General features: G+C 35.0%; 2 protein-coding genes across 7 annotated transcripts in view; both read right to left on the bottom strand.

The window, feature by feature from the left end:
- septin9b (septin 9b) overlaps window positions 1–15,952 on the bottom strand; it is a 100,162-nt gene extending 84,210 nt beyond the window's left edge. Inside the window, exon 1 of one of the 6 annotated variants that reach the window (XR_012407350.1) lies at window positions 15,711–15,952. Coding sequence is in view for 2 of the 6 variants with exons in the window: in NM_001327974.1 (NP_001314903.1) it covers window positions 15,711–15,735 (25 nt within the window). In the remaining 4 variants the exon portion in view is untranslated. Of the gene's footprint in view, window positions 1–3,437; window positions 3,549–15,710 lie in introns of those variants that run through there. The other 5 variants (XR_012407352.1, XR_012407351.1, XM_073952950.1 and 2 more) reach the window with 5 other exon arrangements.
- A 4,044-nt stretch (window positions 15,953–19,996) lies between these two features.
- si:rp71-81e14.2 lies at window positions 19,997–22,459 on the bottom strand. The gene is given in 4 exon segments (NM_001098259.2): window positions 19,997–20,989; window positions 21,311–21,462; window positions 21,654–21,971; window positions 22,356–22,459. Coding segments are annotated over 4 exon segments (723 nt in total). The 5' UTR covers window positions 22,438–22,459; the 3' UTR covers window positions 19,997–20,818.
- Window positions 22,460–23,801: the final 1,342 nt, after the last annotated feature.

Genomic DNA, 23,801 nt, shown 5'->3' on the forward strand with positions numbered 1-23,801 from the left:
ATTTAAACACAGGGGTTTCCCTCCCTGTTTACAAGTAAACAGCTGCACAAAAAACAGCTGCACAAAATCTTTGATAAATAAAATACAGTACAGGTTTTCCTCCTGCTTAAAACTATAAGTTGCACAACATTTCAAATGATAAAGAAAATCTTTGATAATTAAATACAAAACAGAGTTTTTTTTTTTTTTTTTTTTTTTTTGCTTAACACTATACACAGCACTACTGTGCTGTAGTGCAAGTAACAAAGTAAACGGAACCGTTGAAAACAGCTACATTGTCAGAGCAACAAAGGAACACACTTAAATAGTAACACATCAAAAATATTTGTAGGATAGAAAATAACCACATTGAATGTAAATATGAAACACATAGCATTTATGATCAGTATATAATCATTATAATCACTTATAATCAGTGAAAATAAGGTGGTTTCACTTTCAAAATGTGGTATAAATTTGTCCTATTTTGACGCTTTTAATTCTTTTGAACACATTCAGGTGTTGCTTGTCAATTTGACAAGGCTTTTACGTTCGTTCTTGCTATCAATTGCAGAAGAAATGATTAATAAAAGGTTTCTGATAAGCCACTGTGACCACAGCAGGCATTGTGTGACGTGTGTGCACGTGAGAGGGAGTCAGATTTGTCCGGGGAGTCAGATTTCGATACAACAGCGGCACTGGATGTTCCTCCATGTGGCGTCAGCGATGGGTTGTTCTTGAATGATTCATTCATTTTGAAAAAATCTTTTGTATGACTCATGGAGTGAATCATTTATTTGGGTATGCACACATTTGTGCAAGTGGTGCTACCTTGGAGTGATCTGTTTAAACCAGAATGCACATGTGTGGCCTCAAACCATATCAATATGACAGCTATTGGATAATCCCACATCGCGTTGGGGAATCATATCGATAAATCCCTAGAACTCGATATACCGCCCAGACCTAATCTCTCCAGAGATGCTCAATATGATTTAGGTTTAAGCTCTGGCTGGGCCACTCAAGGACATTCAACAAGTTGTTGTGAAGGTCATTGTCCTGCTGAAAGATGAACCTTCGTCCCTTCTGAGGTCAAGATCACTCTGAAGCAGGTTTTTATTCAGGATGTCTCTGTACATTGCTGCATTCATCTTTCCCTCTATCCTGACTAGTCTTCCAGTTCCTGCTGCTGAAAAACATCTCCCCAGCATGATACTGCCACCACCATGTTTCACTGTAGGGATGGTATTAGCCTGGTGATGAGCAGTGCCTGGTTTTCTTCAAACGTAACACCTGTCTTTTACTCCATCAGATCAGAACATTTTTGTTTCTTATAGTCTGAGAGACCTTCAGATGCCTTTTGGCAAACTCCAGGCAGGGAGTGGCTTCCATCTGACCACTCTACCATACAGGCCTAATTGGTGGATTGCTGCACAGATGGTTGTCCTTCTGTAAGGTTCTCCTCTCTCCACAGAAGAATGCTGGAGCTCAGACAGAGTGACCATCGGGTTATTGATCACCTCCCTCTGACTAAGGCCCTTCTCCCCCGATCACTCAGCTTAGATGGCCAGCCAGCTCTAGGAAGAGCCCTGGTGGTTCCAAACATCGCCCACTTATGAATGATGGAGGCCACTGTGCTCATTGGAAGCAGCAAAAGTGCTTTCAGAGCAGCAGAATTTTTTCTGTAAGCTTCCCAGCCTTGTGCCTCGAGACAATTCTGTCTTGGAGGTCTCCAGACAATTCCTTTGTCAGTTTTTTTTTTTTTTTAATAAATTTGCAACAATTAAAAAAAATCTTTTTTTATATTGTCATTATCCGCTTGTTAAGTGATGACGTGTTGTTGACGTATGTAATACTGTTTCCGGGTCCAAGCCGGCACTCATTTGAGTTGAGAAATTTGAGTCTCCCCATACATTTGAATAGAGCTCTTGGAGCCGGAAGCTGCTTCACGTGACGTCACACTTAACAAGCGGATGGAGTATTGTGTGTAGAGTTTTGAGGAAATAAATTAATTTAATCTATTTTAGAATAAGCGCTATGAATACTTTCCAGGTGCACTGTATGATTTGCTAAAATTATATTAGCATACCAAAACAATTCCGTATGTTACATGATAATTTTTTTCACTGTCTGCCTTTTATCCAACTATCTTAACTTATGTGCAATCATGTAATATAATCTTAAATCTGAGCTCTTAGAGGAGACTATTGGTTCAAAAGATCTAGTACCCTGTGCCGTATCACTTTTAAAACAATATGTTGTGTCAATACCATGGTAGCATGTACAAACCAATGGATACGCAAAACCAGGAAGCAACTCTGCCCACAACTTCCCCAATAAAGCTGAACTTACACTTCGGAAATCTGTTCCCAGCTCTGATAACACACACAGACTCCAGCACATCACAACAGCTTTGCATACACACAAATATTTTTTAATAAAAAGACAGTGCCATTTCATTATTGAAAAATAAACAAATAAATAAATAAATAAATGTTGCTCAGTTAAATTGCAATTCAGGCGAAAACATGAAATGCATGAAAACACATAACTGCAAATTTTTGGATTGCTCCATTCACCAGATTAAATTGCAATTTACCAATAATATAGTAAGTGTGTAATTCTAATTAATAATATATAAAACACTTTTTACTGTTTCTGGGTGTGTTTAAGGCGTGTGGCATTGTCCATTAGAACAGCTGATGTTACAGGAGCTTCAAAGATTTGAGGCATGCCACACAGCAAACCCCTCCCTGCACAGCTGCTCTGGGGTCTGATACTGATACAATCCTTACAGAAGATTCTGCTGAGTAAGCTAAACCTTCTCATTGTGTCACTGATATCAACTTTACTAGATGCTTGCCCACATACAGCCTGAGTATTCTCCTGTCTTGTTTTTTGTTCATTAATAAATAGCATAACTACATATTTACCATACATAATAGAAACAAGAAAATACTAAAAACTTTAAAGTGAGAGAAGAAGAAATAAATGACAACACTGAAAGGCAGAAACTAAAATAAGGTTCTGCTTCCCCTAAGTTCTCCTTTCCCTTGTATATGTCTCCTGTAAAAAAAAAAAAAAAAAAAAGTAAAATAAAATAAAATCCACATAGAGTAAAACAAAAAGTTTTGTGCAATTTACGAATTGAAAATTTGTTTTCCTTTTGGAACAAGTCAGTTAAGTACAAACAGGCATACATGATGATTAATTTACATAAACTGCTGTATTCTCAAACTTGACTGTTTTGGGTTCAGAATAATACATATCAAAAAGATGAGAGCAATGATTTTCACAAATGTGCCTCTACCTGACCTACCAGCACAAAGTGGAAATAACACATGCGATTCTTTCCGTTACTTCTGTCTAAAGAAAAAAGCTCTATGACAAATGTAAATTCAATTTACAAACATTCTTATTTTCATCTAAATGAAAGAGAATGACAAATCTTTACTTACCAGCTATTCTGTCTCGCTCCATAGCTAGGTTATGGCTCCTAACAGCCACATGTGGTTTCTAGTGTTTCTCCTCCTCTCCCTTTATTTGCAGACTTCCCCTTTAGCTTTTTCCGAAAGTTTAGTCACTCTTCCTCTTCTCTCTCTCTCTCTCTCTCTCTCTCTCTTTGTCTCTCTCTCTCTCTCTCTCTCTCTCTCTCTCTCTCTCTCAGTCCAATCACACTGTTCTTCTAATTTCCTCTTTCTTTTTTCTTTCTTTCAAAATAAATTGCTCATTGTTTTACAGACAAGTAAATCCAATGGGACTGCCCTGACATGTGCTGATCATATGGCTTCATTCCATCTTCTTTCGCCTTTCTTTTGACCTCTTTTGACACTGAAGCTGTATTGTGTCTCTGAGATGGGGATAAACCATGTGATTCTATAAACAGCCTCATGCGCTCACCATGACAGCAAATGAGAGAAAACTTTAAACCACTGTGTTTTAAAAGATAAAGCATCATGAATTGCTTGTTTATCACATTAAAATATTTTGTTAAATCCATTATTATACACTATTTAAGTTATTCAACTCTCTGTGAAAGTTATTGTAAGCATTAGGATTTTAAAGCACTGAAATGTTGGAGCGAAGGTTCTCGTTGGCATTTCTGTGTGGAGTTTGCTTGATTTCCCTGTGTCAGCGTAGGTATTTCTCCGGGTGCTACGGTTTCCCTCACAGTCCAAAGACATGTGGTATAGGTGAATTGGGTAAGCTAAATTGTCCTTAGAGTGTGTGTCTGCTGCGTAAAACAAATGCTGAAAAGGTTGGCGGTTCATTCCGTTGTGGCGACCCCAGATAAATAAAGGCACTAAGCCATAAAGAAAATGAATGAATGAAAAGCAAGTGCAATGAAAAAAGCCCCCTGAGATAAGGAAGGCATGGAGGCAGTGGTTTATATATTTATGTAGAAAATAATAATATTTGTAATATTTTAATATTTTATTTCTTTTTCATTTTACAAAGATATTTGCACTTTGCTGTAAAAAGGAAAATGAGAAAATTAGGGTTGCTTTGGTTTGAAAATAGTAACATGTCGCAGACAAAACGTCTTGTGCCGTATTGTGCTGGGTGTATAATAGGGCCCGCAGTCTAAAAATCTTTTTGTATGAGGAACTACTTTCTTCCACTATTCCTTCAGCTTACATCAGAACAGTAGAAACTGTTACGAATTCACATACATCATTTTAGAGCTAGTATTTGAATGATTCTCTAGCGCAATATCTATAGTGATTATAAAGCAGGCGATTTTGCTGACATTTTAAGGTTATAAGGCTGAACGCCATGAAATGCCATCAGTCAAAAGACATTTTCCAGTATTTCTCTGTTGCAATCAGGATATCAAAATAACTAACCTAGAAAAAGCCAAAGCAACGCAAAAACTACCAGATTACTGTTGTGTTTGCAATAAGGAAAAATGCTAAACACATGCCGGCATGTCTTCTTTCTTTAAAGGGACTCATTAGAAACAAATAGATGGCCAATCAACAAGTAACTCAGGGTTATACAAAGAGTGGCCGACACAAGATACATACATTCCTGATATGTTAGTCCCATCTCACACTCAATACAAGTACTATAGTATAAATACTGCCCTACAACATACAAAAGAGAGATCAACTTAGAATGTCACTTTCTAGTTTTAAAATGATTTGATCAGCCACAGTTTGAAATTACATGTAGTTTTTCTCTTCTAAGGTTATGTGGTCTCTGTCACCATCTTGTGAATGGACAACGTCAAGCATCTTTGCTCTGCTCAGTATGACAGGCTGATGGGTGCCGACACGTTGTATCTCCGAAATTATAAATGTGTAGTATAGGCACTGTCCTTATAAATAAACTGCATACTAGCAATCTAAACCACATTTTCGCCTCAAAAAAAATTATGTTGTCCAACAGCTGCAATATTTGTCAAACTGTAGTGAGTTTATTGATCTGCGGTCACTCTATGTGTGCGGAGAAATACAGAAGGGTGAGGAGGCTGTACGTGTTCTGATGTTGCAGACTATCCCATGTATATATTTGTTAACATGCATATACATATATATGTTACAATCACCAGTGATCCATGCTTGTAGATCACTAAGAATCATTCACTTTCACTCAGATTACAATCCCATCCTCATATGATCTACAACTGCAGTCACACACCTCACAGACCTGTTCTAGTCTTCTGCTGATGACACACACAGAAACAGCTGAATATCATCATTGACTCATTATCTGGACCATAAAGACAGCACACACACATGCGTCTTGTTTATCTGTTTAATGAACATTACAATGCCCTTCTCTTACCTTGCCGAGTTTAACCTCTGCCTTGTCTGTTATTTTCACATGCTGATTGCCGCTGGTACTGACTGCCTGCCTACGATTATGGATTCTCTTTATGTATCTGCTTCAGCTCACAAAATGACCGCAGCTAGTTCACCAGCTCACAAAATTGTTACCTCCGATCTGCCACTGGTTCAGAAGATGGTTTCTTGTTCCAAGTTTTGCTGTGTCATAGTCCCTGTCCTGGTTCCTGTTCCTGATATACCATTACCTGAGCCACCAACACCTGAGTTGCTTGAGCTGCTGCCACCACCAGAGCATTTACTGCCAGAGCTGCCACCATTATCTCTACAGCTGCCAGATCCTCTGTCACTGCCAGAGCTACCTCCCGAGTCCCATGAATGGCCAGAGCTACCAACCAAGTTCCACAAATAGCTGTCATCCGTGTGACTCCCCAGAGCCACCAGAGCAGTATGACTTCCCAGAACCGCCAGAGCTGTGTACTCCCCAGAGCTGTGTGACTTCTCGGTGCCTCCTGAACCGAAGCACCCTAAACCAATCAGGTTATTTAAACTGCCAATGCCCCCTGAACCTAAGCCTCCTAATCCATTGGGGTTATCTGAACTGTCAATTCCAACTGAACCAAAGCTCCATGCTCCATGGTCCAGGTCCTCCGCAGCTCCACACTCCAGGTCCTCCACAGCTCCACGCTCCAGGCCCTCTGCAGCTCCACGCTCCAGGCTCACCTCTCCTGCATGGCACCTCCTCCGCTCCACCTCCCTCTTGGCCTGTATTTTGAGTGTCTGGATGCCGCTCTAAAAGGGGGCTCTATCACAATCACCAATGATCAAGGCTTGTAGATCACTGGGAATTATTCACTTTTATCTGGATTACAATCCTGTCACCATATGGCCTACAAATCCTGTCATGCACCTCACACACACCTGTTCTTTGTTCCGCTGATCATCAATGATACAAACGTGTAATATTTTAAGGTACTGACCCAACTTCAACGCCTTTTCTTTAACAATGAAACCTTCCGAGAGTGTAGCTCTTTCCGAGTGGTCCTTGACTTTGGGTTGTTGGATTACTCTTCTGATTAACCTTCTGACTCTCTGATCAGAAACCTTATAAGGACATCCTTTGAATGGCAGGTTGATGGTCAAGTTTTTTTTCTTTCCACTAGCCTATAATGGACCCAATGCTGTTTACAGGAAAATTTAGGAGTTGTAAAATACATCTGCGACTAGTATCACTTTTATGAAGCCCAAACATCTTGTTGTAAAGGTCTGGGGAAAGTTCTTTGCCTCTACCAATCATGAGATGTTTTTAAAACTTGCATTCAGAGGTAGGTAAGGCTTTTCTAACTAATCAACCTGCAAGAACCTGGCTGATTATAATTTGCACAAAAAGGAGATTAAAATGAGATTTATTTTTCGTTGTGTTCAATACTTTTTTCTCCTATTTCACTTTTTTGAATATAACTTTTTGGTGGATTGTGGATTGTAATCTTATCTTTTATCTGTGTAAATTTATTGAGTTAATACCAACTTCTGGTCTAATTTGCATCTGAATTGCTGCACTGGAAATGTGTGTGTGTGTGTGAGTGTGTGTGTGTGTGTGTGTGTGTATATATATATATATATATATATATATATATATATATATATATATATATATATATACATTTATATATATATATATATATATATATATATATATATATATATATATATTGTGTGGCATGGAAAAGCATGGTGTATGGCTACCACAGATTCTCTGATAATACAAAACGTCACTAGAGTTAATAGCACAGTAACAGAGATATTTATATAATCGTATTCTGGGCACATAGCCATCTGGCTTTGTGGGATGAGCAGCAGTTAAAACAGGGAAGGCCCCAAGCTTTTATCAGTACATGGAAGAGACAGTGGAGATCTCTACCATACCTTTCAGCACTGCCTTCAAGCCTGATTCACACAACACAATCTCCTGCAGCATATCGTCCAAACACATTCCTCTTGCATGAATAAACATTCTGTAAACACACATGTACTCCCATACACACATGCTGCTGCAGTCTTTTTTTTTTAAGAAAAGCAAGTGGACATGAGCACGTGTACAAAGGCATCCATGCGCAAAACAGAAATGCAGATAAATCCACAAATAGCACAGCATCATTGTAACTAAAGGGGGATATGCTTTATAGCCCCAAACACTCTGACCTACAAGCATGACTCAAACATGCACATTTTATTATATAAGCGCGTAGTGTTTATTCACTAGAACAGCCAGCTCTGATGGCTGGGCCGCAGGGCAGTGACGTTTACTGAAGCAAAGGAAGTAAAAAGAATGAGACATACGGAAAAGATAAAAGGATGTGATAGAGTGATTCAAGGAACAGAGTTGGGCAATAAGTGGGCTTTCTTTTTATATGTGCATATGAGAAAAATTGAAAATAGCAATAATTTCATTAAAATGTATAATATTCTTTAAAGTCATGGAATTAGTTTTTTTCAATTGTGGGTTGTGTCATTCCTTTTCTTGACCCTGTCTAATGAATGGTGAGGTTTGTAATAAGTGTAGACTGGTTTCCTCTGTCTGATGGCTGCCAAATGTTCTACATTTCCAGATGTCTATTAATAAAACACTTGGCCTGATGGTCACCAAATGTGATAAGAGAGGCATACATATTGTAAAATAAGCAGGAGTTATATTTTCCCCCTGTGAAGTATGAATTCACTCTGAATCTGTGTTAAATGAGCTCTGAAAATATTGCACAATTAGAAAAAATCTCAGTATTATTGCAAAAAATGTGGCCTGAAGAAAAGTAAGTACATTTTCTTTGTTTTCCATCTTTCTTGCATAGATTTTCTAATCAGGCAATAAAATTAGTCTACAGCAGAAATAATCCTGTTGTGGGATATGTATTTGTAGAAATCTGTTTTAAGAAATGTTAAATGGAAAAGACTTTAATTTTCATTTAAAAAAATTATAATCTTTTATGTCTATTATTTAGATGTCTTTTCAGAAATTGTTATTTTTAGAAGAGGACATTTCTGATTGATGTGAAGAATGAATTGCTATTGTTGAAATAAAGGTTGGTATATGTTGTATTTCACCTATTTATTTATTTTTACTTTACAGAAAGTATTTTGTACATAGCAGCATTCAGTGATGAAGCGCTATTCTCACAAGTATTTTTTTTAACTCATTTTAATGTGATATTTACTCAATTAAAGCTTGATGTTAAAATACAACTTTTTTTTGTTTATGCGCAGGTTCACTCACAGCATCTGTTCATCTAAAATTGAAATGTGTGGCTGTTTGTAGTTCAACAATCAACCACCAAACAGCAACTGAAAACTACCTTATCAACCACATTGTTAATCACCAATACAAATACAAGAGGACCTGAAAGACAAAGGTGTATGGTGTTGGCCTATTCCTGATTAAAATTGTTCACACATTTGTTTAAATCTCTGTTAGAAGGCACCACTCCTTTGATAAGAGAATCCAATATGTGTGGCATATTAGCATATCTAAATGCGGATTATACAGCATTATTATTGCACTGGTGTGCCCTAGGCTGACCACAAAAAAAGATCTACAATAAAATGTGCAGTTTTATCACACAATGCATTTTGTATGTTTTGAGGGAGTGTACAATTTGCATATTAACCACAGGCATGTTCACAAAAGCTGTTTTATATGAAATGAATGTTCATTTCTTTATCATAAGCCATCTACAAAAAACATTTCTGCGTATTTGACTACACAGACACTATCAGAAACAGTAAAGCTCGTCTGCATGCTCCTTATCCTCATCAGGGTCTTGACCTGGCTGCAGTTTGTTATTGTAACCAGTATTTAATTAAAATTTTTAGTTATAGTTACTAGTTACGGGCATCATGTCGGTGCAGTAATTAGCAAGATCGCCTCACAGCAAAAAGAAATTGAATGAATAAAATGAGTTACTAGTTACTTCTCATAAATAGTAACTGAGTTACATCAATGTAAAAAAATAACTAATTGCCATGGGAAGCAGGGGAAAATTTTTGTCAAAAACTTGGAAGCCAACAATATTATATATGCCAACTGATAATAACAAATACATACAATCGTTCTAGTGCAAATAAAACTTTAACATTACAACCAGTAGACATACTATGGACATATTAAATTAATTTTTTCCTCATTAATGTACACACAGCACCCCTTATTTACAGAAATACACAGAATTGTTGACATTTTTGCAGATTTATAAAAAAGAAAAAATGAAATATCGCGTGGTCCTAAATGCTCAGACCATTTGCTGTGACACTCATATATTTAGCTCAGGTGCCATCCATATTATGATCACCCTTGAAATGGTTCTACATACACCTTCATTTAAGTCCAGCTGTGTGTGATAAACACCTGTCTATATAAAACCTTACATCTCACAATGCATGTCAGAGCAATTAAAAATCAAGAGGTCAAAGAAACTGTCTAAAGTGCTCAGAGACAGAATTGTGGCAAAGTACAGATCTGGCAAAAGTAACAAAAAATTAAAGATGTTTGCGACGAATAAAACCAAATAGAACCCAGCCAAGCTGAACTATCAGGAGAGAAGTGCCTTGGTGAAAGAGGTAAAGAAGAACTCAAAGATCATTGTGGCTGAGCTCCAGAGATGTGGTTGGGAGATGGGGAAAAAGCTGTAGAAAGTCATCCATCACTGCAGCCCTCCACCAGTCTGGCTTTATGGCAGAGTGGCCCAAATGGAAGCCTCTCCTTAGAGGAGTTTGCTAAAAAATACCTGAACGACTCCAAGATAGTAAAAAATAAGATTTTCTGGTCTGATGAGACCAAAATAGAACTGCTCATCACCTGTCCAATAAAGTCCCAACAGTAAAGCATAGTGGTGGCAGCATCATGCTGTAGGGATGTTTTTCCGCTGCAGGGGCAGGACGACGAATCAAGGGAAAGATAAATATGGACAAGTACAAGGATATCCTGGACGAAAAGCTTCTCCAGAGTGCTCAGGACTTCAGACTGGGCTGAAGGTTTACCTTCAAACAAGACAATGACCCTATGCACGCAGCTAAAAAAACAAGTGAATGAAGTGAATTTACAACCACTCTGTGACTGTTCTTGTAAGGCCTAGCCAGAGACAGGATTAAAAAAACAATTAAGCATCTCTAGAGAGACCTAAAAATGTAATGTCATGCAATATTTACCATCTAATCTAACATAACTGGAGATAATCTGCAAGAAGGAATGGCAGATGATCCCCAAAACCAGGTGCAAAAAAACTTTCTGCATCCTTTCCAAAAAGTTTCATGGCTGTATTAGATTAAAAGGTGCTTCTTTTCATATTGAGCAAACGTGTGTTATTTCAGTTTTTCTTTTTTAATGAATCTGCATAAATGTCAACAATTCTGTGTTTTTCTGTATATGGGGTGCAAAAGCAAATGGCTGCCCTAACACAGAGTGAAAAATCTAAGGTTTAATCTAAGGCTCTTTCCGTACCCACTGTATATTTTAGTGCTGTCAATATAATAAGTTCATTAGTGCTCACAATATAAGCTTAACAAGTGCTATTACCAAAATACTGAACAAAAAAATATTATTTTTATAAATTAAAAAAATAAAAATAAATTATATATATATATATATATATATATATATATATATATATATATATATATATATATATATATATATATATATATACTCTTTTATTATTTTATTTTAATTTGCAAAAGTTTTCATTTATTTGATCTTGCCATCGCTCTGACTCCTGACCTTTTGTGCATTAGGTGTTCCATTGAGCTCAATTACAGCAAAAGATATATCAATTAAATAATGCCATGTGTAAATATTAGTAATTAATTTAATGGGGAAAACAGAATTTGTTTGATTAATCGTTACTGAAATAAGTAACTCAGATAGTAAAGCTATTTATTTATAACACTGTAATTCTAATCATTGAGTGGGAAAACTCTCACATTCGATGGCATCTGGCACTTTGGAGAGGTGTTCTCTTCATTATTGAATCCTGGTTTCAACAGTACAGGTCTTATAACAGACGGCGTGTGTCATTGTGTGTAAGAACAATTTGCTGACATCAATGTAGTAATCAAGTGGCTCATAGTAAAGGTGGAGACATGGTGTGGGCTGGTATATATGCTATAGACAACAAACACAACTGGATTTTATGGATGCCATTTGAAATGCACATCGATACTACGAAGAGACCCTGAGGGCCATTGTTCCAAGAACACTATCTCGTGTTGCAGTATGATAATTCTCTTCTTCTGCATGGCCTCATGTTTCAAGGAACTGTACACAATTCCTGGAACCTGAAAACATCCCAGCATACTCACTAGACATGTCACCCATTGAGCATGTTTGGGATGCTCTGGATCTGCCTATACAAAAAGGCTGTCACAGTTTCTACCAATATCCAACAAGTTTACTTGTTCACCTGAACTGCTACATATTTCTAACCTTATCCATTTAACATCGCAAAATAACATTAACCATGGTTGAGAAACTGAATGTGTGGCAATGATAACAATCTAAAAAGCATTTTATGTGTTAAGTTTAAAAGTTTTGTGCTAATAAGAATGCAAACATAAAGCTTTCTTGAAAATTGTTGTTGTTAAAAACAACAAAAATGTATTTAATTTTATTTATGTGTGATAATAAACATACAGCAAATGGCCCACGAAAATAGCCCCAGGAACAGTCCCTTAACAAGCATCTGGAAAAAGTGTGTGTTTGACTAAAAGTTCATGCTTAATGACTAACAATGAGTAAAAAACAGCATAACACCATGACCCGCTTGTCTCCATCTGTTCAAAAGCAAACATCAGGCATTAGCTCCATGCTTCATAAAAGCTAATTTATAAATAACCTAAGGCCCAGCAGCATCTGGTGTAATTGCAAGAGAGAGTAAATAAATATTTTTAGAGAATATATAGATTAACAAATTATATATATATATATATATATATATATATATATATATATATATATATATATATATATATATATATATATATATATTGTCATGATTTATGTCTAAATATCTATATCAAACATAATATTCCAAGAAAACTAGCTCATAGAAGTGGGAATTATACCTTATTGCAATGTTAATTCCCTTCTTACAAAAGAGAAAGTGAATTTCCTCAATCTCAGATTTGATGATGGGGTTAGCGACTTCTTGATAAAACGTGCCCATGTGTAGGCTATTTTATTCTAAAAAAAAAAAATACAAAGCAATCTAGTTCACTTTTTAACACCATTATAAGCAGATTGTTGCTCTGAAGCCTTCAGTTGTGTGATAACAATGCCCGTTCATCATTTACAGCAAACCCCTTGCCGTGGCTATCAACAAATGTAACTACACATCGTGATGGCGCGTTGTGCATACTCTGTGATTGGTCAACTTGGTAGTGTTGATGAGCACGGGTGGTGCCAAGAGCCACAGGAGAGTAGCAAGCTTTTTGGAGCAAGTGGAGTAAAATGGAGGAGCTTTAGATGGAAACTTTTGTTTTAAAATATTAATTTACATTAAAATATTTGTTTACAGAAGATACAATAAATGCACTGTTTGAATACTGCTTATTTTCTACTTTTAATATGAAAAACATAAAAAATAATTTACCTTGTTTCCAAAAGTGCGTTATTTTAACTTTTTTAATAGAAAAAAGCGACTGTTGGCTTTAGGCAATGTGTGTTTTAATTTCAGTTGTTCAACGCTGATGTTTACTAAATAATCATAGATAAGAGATCTATGTGTTTCCATCAATTATTTTAAAATCAAGTAATGCACCCTTCATTCAAAAATATTTATTGTAATATGTAATTTACTGTAACCGTAAACTTGTTTGTGAACTATGACGGCAAAAAATTAAATAAAAATATAAATAACAAATAGGCGACACAGGTAATGCTGTCGCCTCATAGCAAGCAAGTCGCTGGTTCGATCCTCGGCTCAGTTGGCGTTTCTGTGTGGAGTTTGCATGTTCTCCCTGTGTTCGTGTGGGTTTCCTCCGGGTGCTCCAGTTTCCCCCACAGTCCAAAGACATGCGGTACAGGTGAATTGGGTAGGCTAAATTTTCCGTAGTGTATAAGTGTGTGTGTGTGAGTGTGTGTGGATTTTTCCCAGAGATGGGTTGCGGCTGAAAGGGCTTCCGCTGTGTAAAAATGTGCTGGATAAGTTGGCCGTTCACTCTGCTGAGGCGGCCCCGGATTAATAAAGGGACTAAGCCGACAAGAAAATTAATGAATGAATAAATAATAAAATTGTTTATTAATCGTAATCAAGTTAAAATATTCAATTTATCAAGATTTTAATTTTAGGCCAAATCACTCAGCCCTAGACTGAAATGATGCGGCAAGAACTGTTCAAAAATTCCTCTGGATTGATCTGAGAAACTGATAATTATACAAAATATAATTACTTGAAGTAATTACTCCTACAAGTGGATCTTCAGTACATGCATCTGAACGGAAAGAATTTAATCTATGGATTGTCATTTTTTTCTGTAAAATTAATAATGACACATGTGTGAGGTTTTAGATAGCCATCTAAAGCTTTATCTTCCAAATTTTAAGACCTGAACCATATAGATTTTTTTATGTTCTAACTGTTTCACATGTCTATTTATATGCCCAATTGGCACATTTTTACTGGCACATTGCAGGCATAGGGCAGAGAGGGTTTTCAGTTTATTAATATGAATGCTGAGGATAAATGCCCATGCAATGCATTGTAAGATTACAAGTAGCACAACGAAAGCACTGAGAGCATCAGAAAGGTTTGGCAGTCTGTAGCACAATGACATAGTAGGGTAAATTACTCATACTTGATCAGATCCAATACGTAGTAGGTTGGCAATTTCTCAACTTTATGCAAATGTTAAGAAGAAAAGGCCAGGAGGCAACCAATCGCTGTAAAAAGTAGAAAAGGCAAGACAATGATTTATGTTTCAAGTGTTCGGGTAACTTGATTACTGAGCTGAAATCTAGGCTAATTATAAGAATGTATGCCTTCACACTTTTAGTTTACCATTGAAACATGTATGCCTGTGTTTATGCATTAATCATTTCTTGCAAGTGTGTCAATGGACATGTGATATACATGTAAACATGCTGTCTTCCACCTGATTAAAATAGGCTTGCTAAGCCATATATATTTGACATGCCCCTGACCAGTAGTATTGTAGCATTGCCAGCAGCACTGAGCATGAATTTGACACTAGTGCAAGCACACAGTAAGAGTAAACTGAACCTATGTTGCTGCTTTTTGGTGTAAAAAAAATGTAGAAGATACTGGTAGATATGGCATGATTATTTTTTAAAAGTGGATAAAGTACTTGTGAACATACACACTTAAAACTATAATTTTTTTAATGAATGATGAATACACTTTAATTTTAACAAAGTACACTTTACAAAGTGCGCTATGCCTTACTTTCTTACCGACTTTTTGTCACACATCCCCTCTGTATTACAGCTATATTCATCAGCTTTCTTTAAAACATTTTCTGTTGGGTACAGCAGTAGAAAAAAGCTTAAAGGTTCATATTCACTGAATGGTGAGTAAACAATGAGCAAATATTCATTTTGGGGTGAATGAGCAATTTAATGTTAAAATGTATATTTACAGTATATTGAGGCTTTTGTGCATTTATCAATAAATGATTTATATATATATCCTTTTCACTTTCTAGGTAAAATCTACATTGAGGAATATAGGTCAGCTGGATTGAAGCTTGAAATTATTAATAGAATTTAAAAAAAAAAAAAGCCCCGAAGGGAAATCATATAATGTGTATAAATAAATCCTGCAGAAGAAAGAAAGAAAGAAAGAAAGAAAGAAAGAAAGAAATCTTAAAACAAATTAGCATGCCAAACCTTTTTCAACCCTTTTAAACTCTACAGTCAAAAGCTCAGAATTAAACTCTTACCTTGATGTGAAGTAGTCTTCTTCATCTTCAAGAAATAACCACTTGAATGTTTTGTTAAATCTGTTTTATAATGTATTCTTATTTTATGTAAATATTTACGCAATAAGTGTCTCGGCGTCCCTTTATTGGTTCACGTGTAATCCGCGCGCAGCTCTTGTTATCCAGGTTTGTGGCGTGCTAGAATGCATCTTCCACTTGTCAAAAAGAGCATGAGGCATGAGAGCGCAAAGTAGGGCGTGTGCGTACGAACGCGCTTCTCATGCACTGCTCTGATTCAAAACAAATGTAATTTTATTTTATTTAAAATATGCATTGATACCGTTACTTATATTTTCTTAAAATAAAATAAATTCTGTTAAATTTGCTTTAAATTTAAAGCTGAGTTGATGTCGATTTTAAGCTGAAATCAAGATCCTTGGTGATTGGCAGTAAGCAGCTAATGTTAGCTACTGTATGCGAGCTGTAAGTAAAAAAAAAAACAAAAAAACAATATTCTGAATCAGGTTTATTTGTTTTATTTATTTACTTATCGGTTTAATGTATTAAATAGACTGAAACAAGCTACTTTCTCTGACCAGAAGATGTCGCAATTGTAAAGTATTTTAAAACAATCCCTCCTAACGTTTTCCATCAATTAGACGCTTCAAAGATAAATAATATTTATTGGTTTATATTTCATCATGGCCTTAACACACACCAAATGTATAAACAATACAAAAATAAATGCATTTATTAATATTATAAAATAAAACCGTTTACTTTGCTTGCCTGAACATGCTGGATTTTTAAACAATCTAAATTATAGACTTATGTTTTTATTCCCATTCCTTCATCTATTCAATTTAATTTAGGTTTATTTGTATAGTACTTTTCATAATAAGTATTGTTTCAAAGCAGTTTTACAAAAGGTGCACATTATTTCATTACAATCAAAATCAAATTAAGGAGTAGTGTATAGGGCGGACATTATATATAAACATAACCTAAAATTATATAGTACAGCATACTGTATATGTTCAGCTGCTTTGACACAGTCTACATTATAATAGTGCTATTGAAATAAAGATTTGCCTTTACTTGACTTTTCAAGTTAAAAAAAAAATGAAAATAAACAATCAAAAATAAGAATAAATGCTAATGCCTATTGTCAACATTTGGTCTCAATCATGTTATTTGTTCCCAAGCAAAAAGATTTGAATTGATAAAGCTCAAAGTTCAAAGCTATATCAAAACAGCCTTTTGACTAATTTGATTAGGATTGGCTGCAAGTGGTGCAGTGGGTAGCACGTTCATCTCACAGCAAGAAGGTCGCTGGTTCGAGCCTCGAACCTGTGGAGTTTGCTCCGTGGTAGGACTATAGGTGAGTTGGGTAGGCTATATCAGCCGTAGTATATGTGTGTGAATGAGTGTGTGTGGATGTTTACCGGTGATGGGTTGCAGCTAGAAGGGCATTCGCTGTGTAAAACATATCCTGGATAAGTTGGTGGTTCATTCCGCTGTGGCGACCCCAGATTAATAAAGGGACTAAGCCGCAAAATATTGAATAAATGAATGATTAGCATTGTTATATTATTTAAATACTGTTTTTCCATAAGTCATATTTTATGCAAATAACAGTATTTAATAGTACTTTGTATTGCAAAATGGTCTGTGTTTGTAGTGGTAATTGACTGTTGGCATTACATTGTTCAAAATGGCATTATGATCATGAGTATTTAAGACTTATAATGAAAAGAAGTAAATATAAATCCCTTTAATTGTTAAAAGGAGACATTGCTTTCTTCAGCAGACATTAAAACATTGCTTTATTCTGGTTTAAAGGTAATCACAGTGTCTTAGTTATTCATGGGACAAACATTGATGAACTTCAGCTTGTGGCAAAGTAATACAGACTTGATTTTGCATTGCTTTCACTAAAATATTACAATACTTCATATAATACAATGGAGAATTATTCTGGGTTACTCCTCTTGGACAACTCATTAAATATTATGGTGACAATATATTTTTGCACAGCTGGTGCGTTGCCGTCACCATTTTGACCCTGATCTAACATCCACATTTAATTTGATCTTTACGCTGCATTGTGAACTTTATCTTGTGTGATTTTGTGCAGTTTGTTTCCTGTGAAAGTATTTTATGTGCATATCCACAGGTAATGTTGTAATGTTGATTAATTAAAAGGGGAGTTTGTTGAATTGTATAGGTTTAATTTGTCACTTGCTTTAATCATTTTTAAACACTGATTTGCTGTGTAGAGTGTCACCTATATTCTGGTGTCATTTATTGGGGTCTCTTTGTGACAGTGGTTATTTAATTGGTAATTGTGGTGAGACCATTTTAAATTTGTTTTTATTATTGAGTATACGATGGTGTAAATCAATAAATGTTTTTTTTTTTTTTTGTAAGTCACGTCTCTGTCTTAAATAAAATAAAACCCAGCAGGGTCCCTCATATTGTTGTAACTTTTTGTGTTAATCAAGCAAGTGCTTCTTTATATGTTCCTGGGTAATATAACCTAGGTGGCATAGTTGGGTTTTATTTTATTATCTTATAGCCAAGGATTACAAAAGGATCGCTGGAATCGTGGATGGTACAGTCCTCAAGCGACTACTGTATAGTGGTTGGCTAATTAGGAGTTGCAGTTATTACCAAGCCATACTTACATGCTATTTCAGACAGAATATTTAAAGTAGCATGGTAAACGATATAGGGAGTAGCCACAGGTTGTCATTTGTTTAAAAATTAACCAATGTGAATTTAAAACCAACTTCATCTAAGTAAAGCAGGCTAGGCGGAATTGCACTATTTATCTTTTGTTGATAAACTAAATAAAAATCTACATTTTTGATGCTGTAAAAGGAACCTTATGAAATTGAAAATAGTCACATAAAAATTTCGGCTGAAGATTTCAATGACTGAACAACACTTGCATATAACCTATTTATAACAACACAATCTACAATCTTGTGTGTAATTGAACATATTCATTGAATATCATTATGCCAGTTGTAAAACTTCTGGTGAAAGGATGTTGGGTAACACTTCACAATATGGGTGCACTGATATGCATTAATTAATGCTTAACTGATGCACAGATAATCATGAGTTAACACTGTTATCCCTTGCTGTAGGTTGTGCAGTAACTGTAAAATAGTAAATAATAAAACAGTAACTGTTTTATTTTGCTATTTATCGATTGGTTTTACGCAATCGCATGATGTAATTTTGCAGGTCAGAGTTCACCAAGCTTGAACTTTCCAAAGTTACGAAGTGTGAAACTTGTCGCAGGAGCTTGCATTTCTTGTCTGATGCATTCGCGTACATGTAAATGGAGGCCTATATGGAGAAAAGTTCTGCATGACCGCAGATTAAAAGTTTGATTTGCAACCCTAGGTGTGTCTGATTAGGTTTGGAGCTAACAACTGCAGGACACCAGACTTCCAGGACCAAGACTGAGAACCACTGGAATAACTAATAAAGAGCTTAACCATATATTAATTGTTACTGCACAAGCAACAAATAAATATTGTATATGATTCATGCAGTAATTAATTTATAAACTGGTAATAAGGTAATCATGCATTATTCTCCAACAAACTATAATTTAACTAATATTGTAATGTTATTATGTTACTAATATCATATGTTAATTACCACAATTGTCAATGTTATGTAACTTCAAGTTATCTGCTTTAATCATTAGCTAATGATTTGTTATGGTATTATATTGTTATGACTTTATGCCGAGTTTGAGCATGCGAAATTCTGTTGTATGGTGCTGTGAAAAAGGGCGGGATTAAATTAAATGATTGGATATTTAAAAAGAGAGATTGCTCAATATTATAAATTTCTGTCACGTAATTTTTTTGAACTTTGATTGGTCTTACGCAATCACATGATGCAATTTCGCAGTTCAGAGTTCAATGTAGCAAACTGAGAAGCTTGCCACACGAGCTTGCATTTCTGGTCTGCTTCATTCGCATGTGTATAAATGGAAGTCTACAGGGAGAAAAGTGCAGCATGACCACAGTTTTACTTTTGAGACACAGGACTGTTAACCAATTGACTATTTTGTAATTAGTTTAAAACAATTGCTTAACATTACGTGCCTCAACAGGTAAAGTCAATCATAAAGATATCGTAGCAAATCATAGCTAATGATTAACTAAAGTAGAAACCTGGCAGTTGAAATTTCTTCCACCTGTTGTTGTAATAACACATGTATTTACATCATTAGTTATTATAATACATTTGTTGTGAAGGAGACATGAATACAGTAGTTGGAAACAAATACAGCTTTATTAGAGTAATCAGGTTGGAAAGGGTCAAAACATGGTATACAAAGATAATCCTAAGCATAATCCAAATACAAGAAATATGGGTAAGAAGGGCAGCAAACAATCAGAAACAATATAAACAGTCGGATGGCTCAAAACACGGCAAGAAAAATAATAAACAGTTTTTGAAATGCAGCAACAGCCAACAAAATCTCAGCAATCGGAGAGCATGTGAGTGGTGTTTAAATAGTCCAGGTAATCAGTATAAATGATCTGCAGTTCATTTAACCAAAATAACCAAATAAAATATAATGCAAAAATGAAAAGCACACATTGCATTTCAATTGCATGTAGGTTACTTAAGCTCACACTTAAAGTAAACTTTAACATTGTTAATCAAAAGAAAAACCATGTGACTTCATAGAATGGAAAACATGACCATGACGTTTGAAAGAATGTGACTAGTTGAATGTGAAATGAACATCAGAGAGTCAAATATAGTATATTTTTTATAACAATAATTTCTTCAATTGTTAGATTAAAGTTTTCCATGACATTTCTTTTATTCTGATGTAAAATGTACTTCTCTACTTTATAACAGTCAAACTGAAGCTTGCAGATACGCTCATTACATTATAGGTTCCATTGCAGATGCATGAGAAGCTTAACCACAAGTGGGACACTTGACATTTTGTCAGCTAAAAATATCTCTTCAACTGCTGCATTTCAATTATTATTATACAAGTATGCATTTCTTTAATTATTATTACTGATCAACAGTATTTAGAGACACGTCATATTCATTCTACCTAAAACAATGATCTTACACTATCTCACAGTATCACAGATCCTTGGTACTGTAGATTGATAGTCAGGGTTGATGAATGTCCGCACATTGGACTGGGGATCCAAATTGCTCCGTTTCATCTCTTCATAAACTGAGTCTGAGGGTGGATTGGATTGTGTGAATGTAATTTTTTTCCTCCAACACCCTTTCATCTGCCAATGACAAAACAAAGTCATACCTTTTTTCCAAATATTTTACACCAACATTAATTTACCAGTAAATATAATTTGAAACAGCTTCGTTTTTAACAATGTTGCCAAAGTCCCTAAATCTAAAAGGTCTCATTTATCTGACGCATTCATTTTTGGCCTGAGCTGAATCACGTACGATATTTTTTTCATAAGCAAATAGTGTTGTTAAATGAAAACATGCCCTTTAATGTGCTTTGGTAACAGTATATACATCACATTCGCTAAAAGCTTTGAGATTTGAGCTGTTGTTTTATGAGAACAAAACTGTCATTTTACACTTACCTTAACAATCACACAGAAAAAAAACAAAATGCAGACTAGAGACATTGCAGTACACAAAATGAGGATGATCTTTACATGTGGAATAGCATCTTCTGTGCATTCTTTTCCGATTTCTTTAGATGTGTTAACAGCATTTCCCCCTTGATTTTCTTCTAGTGATTTTTCATGACGGAACACAAAAATAAGAGAATTATAGCTTTAATATATTTACTCCATTGAATATTAATCTTAAACTAATTTTACTTTTGCCTTTAAACAAACATTTAGCGAAGTTGAAACAATATGTCTATATTCGTAAACATTTTTATAATAATTACATTTAAACATAAGACTTAATACTTACCTATCAATAACCAAGTGATATTGCCAAGAGTGATTTTTTCTTCCGAATTAAACTCACACCAGTAAAATCCAGTGTCGGTGACAGTTACGTTTAAGATGGTGACGTTAAGATTGGGTAATACTCCACTTACAATGACTTTATTGTTTATTTGTTTATAGGTTAGAGTGATTGACTGAGGGGTTTCTTGGTAAAAGTAGAAGATTTCCTGTGGTTCTTTTGCTCTTTCTTGTTTGTACATGTACACACCATTCTGCGGGCTTTTATGTGTAGTGCACTCAATGCTGATGTGTTTCCCACAAGCTCTAGTTATCTGTGTAACTGTTTGAAAACAAGCAGCGGTTGAGCATTGTTATTGAGAAAACAAACACATGCTGTACATTCTCTAATGAATTTTACAAAGCTTGTTAGTGATTTTTTTTTTTAAATCAAACTTTTCTTCAAAAAAATTTTTTTTTACTAAAAGTGTCTACTATAGGAATATAACTAAAGGACATTAAACAAATGTTATTTAACTTAAATAACATTAACAAAAATGAATAAATACCATAAATGTATTACTAATAGCTTGTTTATGTATTAAATACACTAATTAGCATTAAATAATGGTCCATTACTTTAGTGTGAGTGTTACCAAAAAATTAAATTCAATTAAAATTAAATGTTAATCTGGAAAGCAAAACATATAAACATACATTTTCCTACCTTTCAAATTTGTGGCTGCCCGTAAGGATCTTACACAGATCAGGACCAATAGAAAACTGCATCTCACGACACACAACATCATTGCAGAAATGAGTGATATTTATGCAACAACATCAGGTGGAAGTGGTGGTCGCACTTCTTTGCAACAGTGTCATGTGGAAGTGGCGGGTATGTGCAAAACCTACCTTTATTTCAGAGGGTAGATAAAACACCCTAAAAGGCAGAGTGAATATTTAAGTTTTAAAAAATGCCACAATTACTAAAAAAGGGGAGTTTCAGTGTAAGAGCCATAATTTGATTTAATATAATTTATTATAAGTGCATTGTTTCATGTACAGTTTACAAATATTGATAGGTTTAGTTGTGTACATTTGTTGATTTCACCCCTACTCTTTTGTTTGTAATGGTTTGCTCCGCCCTTATTGGACTGTTTAAGTTATAATATGAATTAGGAAAGTAAAAGAAAGAAAAACGGAGCGACACTGTTTTTTGACTGGAGTTTAATATTATGCTGTTTAAAAATTCAGTAAACATATATTTAAACATATAACATAAACATATAAACGTATATTTAGTCAAAAGTCTGCTTGTAAGAACGAAGAGAACAGATGTGCAAAACTGCTGCATCGATTCTGTAAAGGAAATTAAGCCAGCCACACAGACCATCGGAAGCAAGATCTAAAGGTTAAAGGTACAGCAACTGAAGTCCTTCTGGTGAAGTATATGAATTCTTGGAAGGCAAGAAACAATTTTAGTAGTTTGATTTAGCTGCTGCGTTGTATTAAGTTTATAATTAGTCATAATGGCGGATTAATTAGTACAGGGTTCTTGCACCATTTTAAAAGTCAAATTTAATGCTTTTAAGACCTTTTTATGACCTCAACAAATATAATTTAAGACTCAAAAATGTCATAATTTGTTTGGAATAGGCTATTCAATTCATTGCCTCCATCAATGAAATCAAAATTTGAAAGTTTTCTATTTGGTATCAATTATGTGCAATGTGTAAATTCAGTGAGTAAAAAAAAAAAAAAAGGAAAAATACTTTTCTTTGAGACCTTTTTATTTTTATTGTTCTTTTGTGATGTAGAACAGAGCCAACGTAACAGATAAATTTTATTACACTAAACACAATGCCTTGTATGAAGGAATCATATAGAATAGAAAACTGAAAATAAGCTCAATAATGAAAGTCCTCAAAACAGCCTTTCACAAGCCAAAATGTTGACAAATAATCTACATAACTGTTAGAAAACACAAATGTTATTACGTGACTTAACGAGAGAAACCCTTTGTTTTGTAACATCCCAAATTCTCCTCAAGACATGTGGCATAGCTCTGCTGCTCTCTTCTCAATTTCATGGTCTAGGTCTACCAACTCCCTTCTCTTTTCCTTGCATCTTTTTCTCATGGAATTAGATTTAGTGATAAGTTCTGCCATCTTGT

This window comes from Danio rerio, chromosome 6, assembly GCF_049306965.1.
Source record: "Danio rerio strain Tuebingen ecotype United States chromosome 6, GRCz12tu, whole genome shotgun sequence".
NCBI classification, from domain to species: domain Eukaryota; kingdom Metazoa; phylum Chordata; class Actinopteri; order Cypriniformes; family Danionidae; genus Danio; species Danio rerio.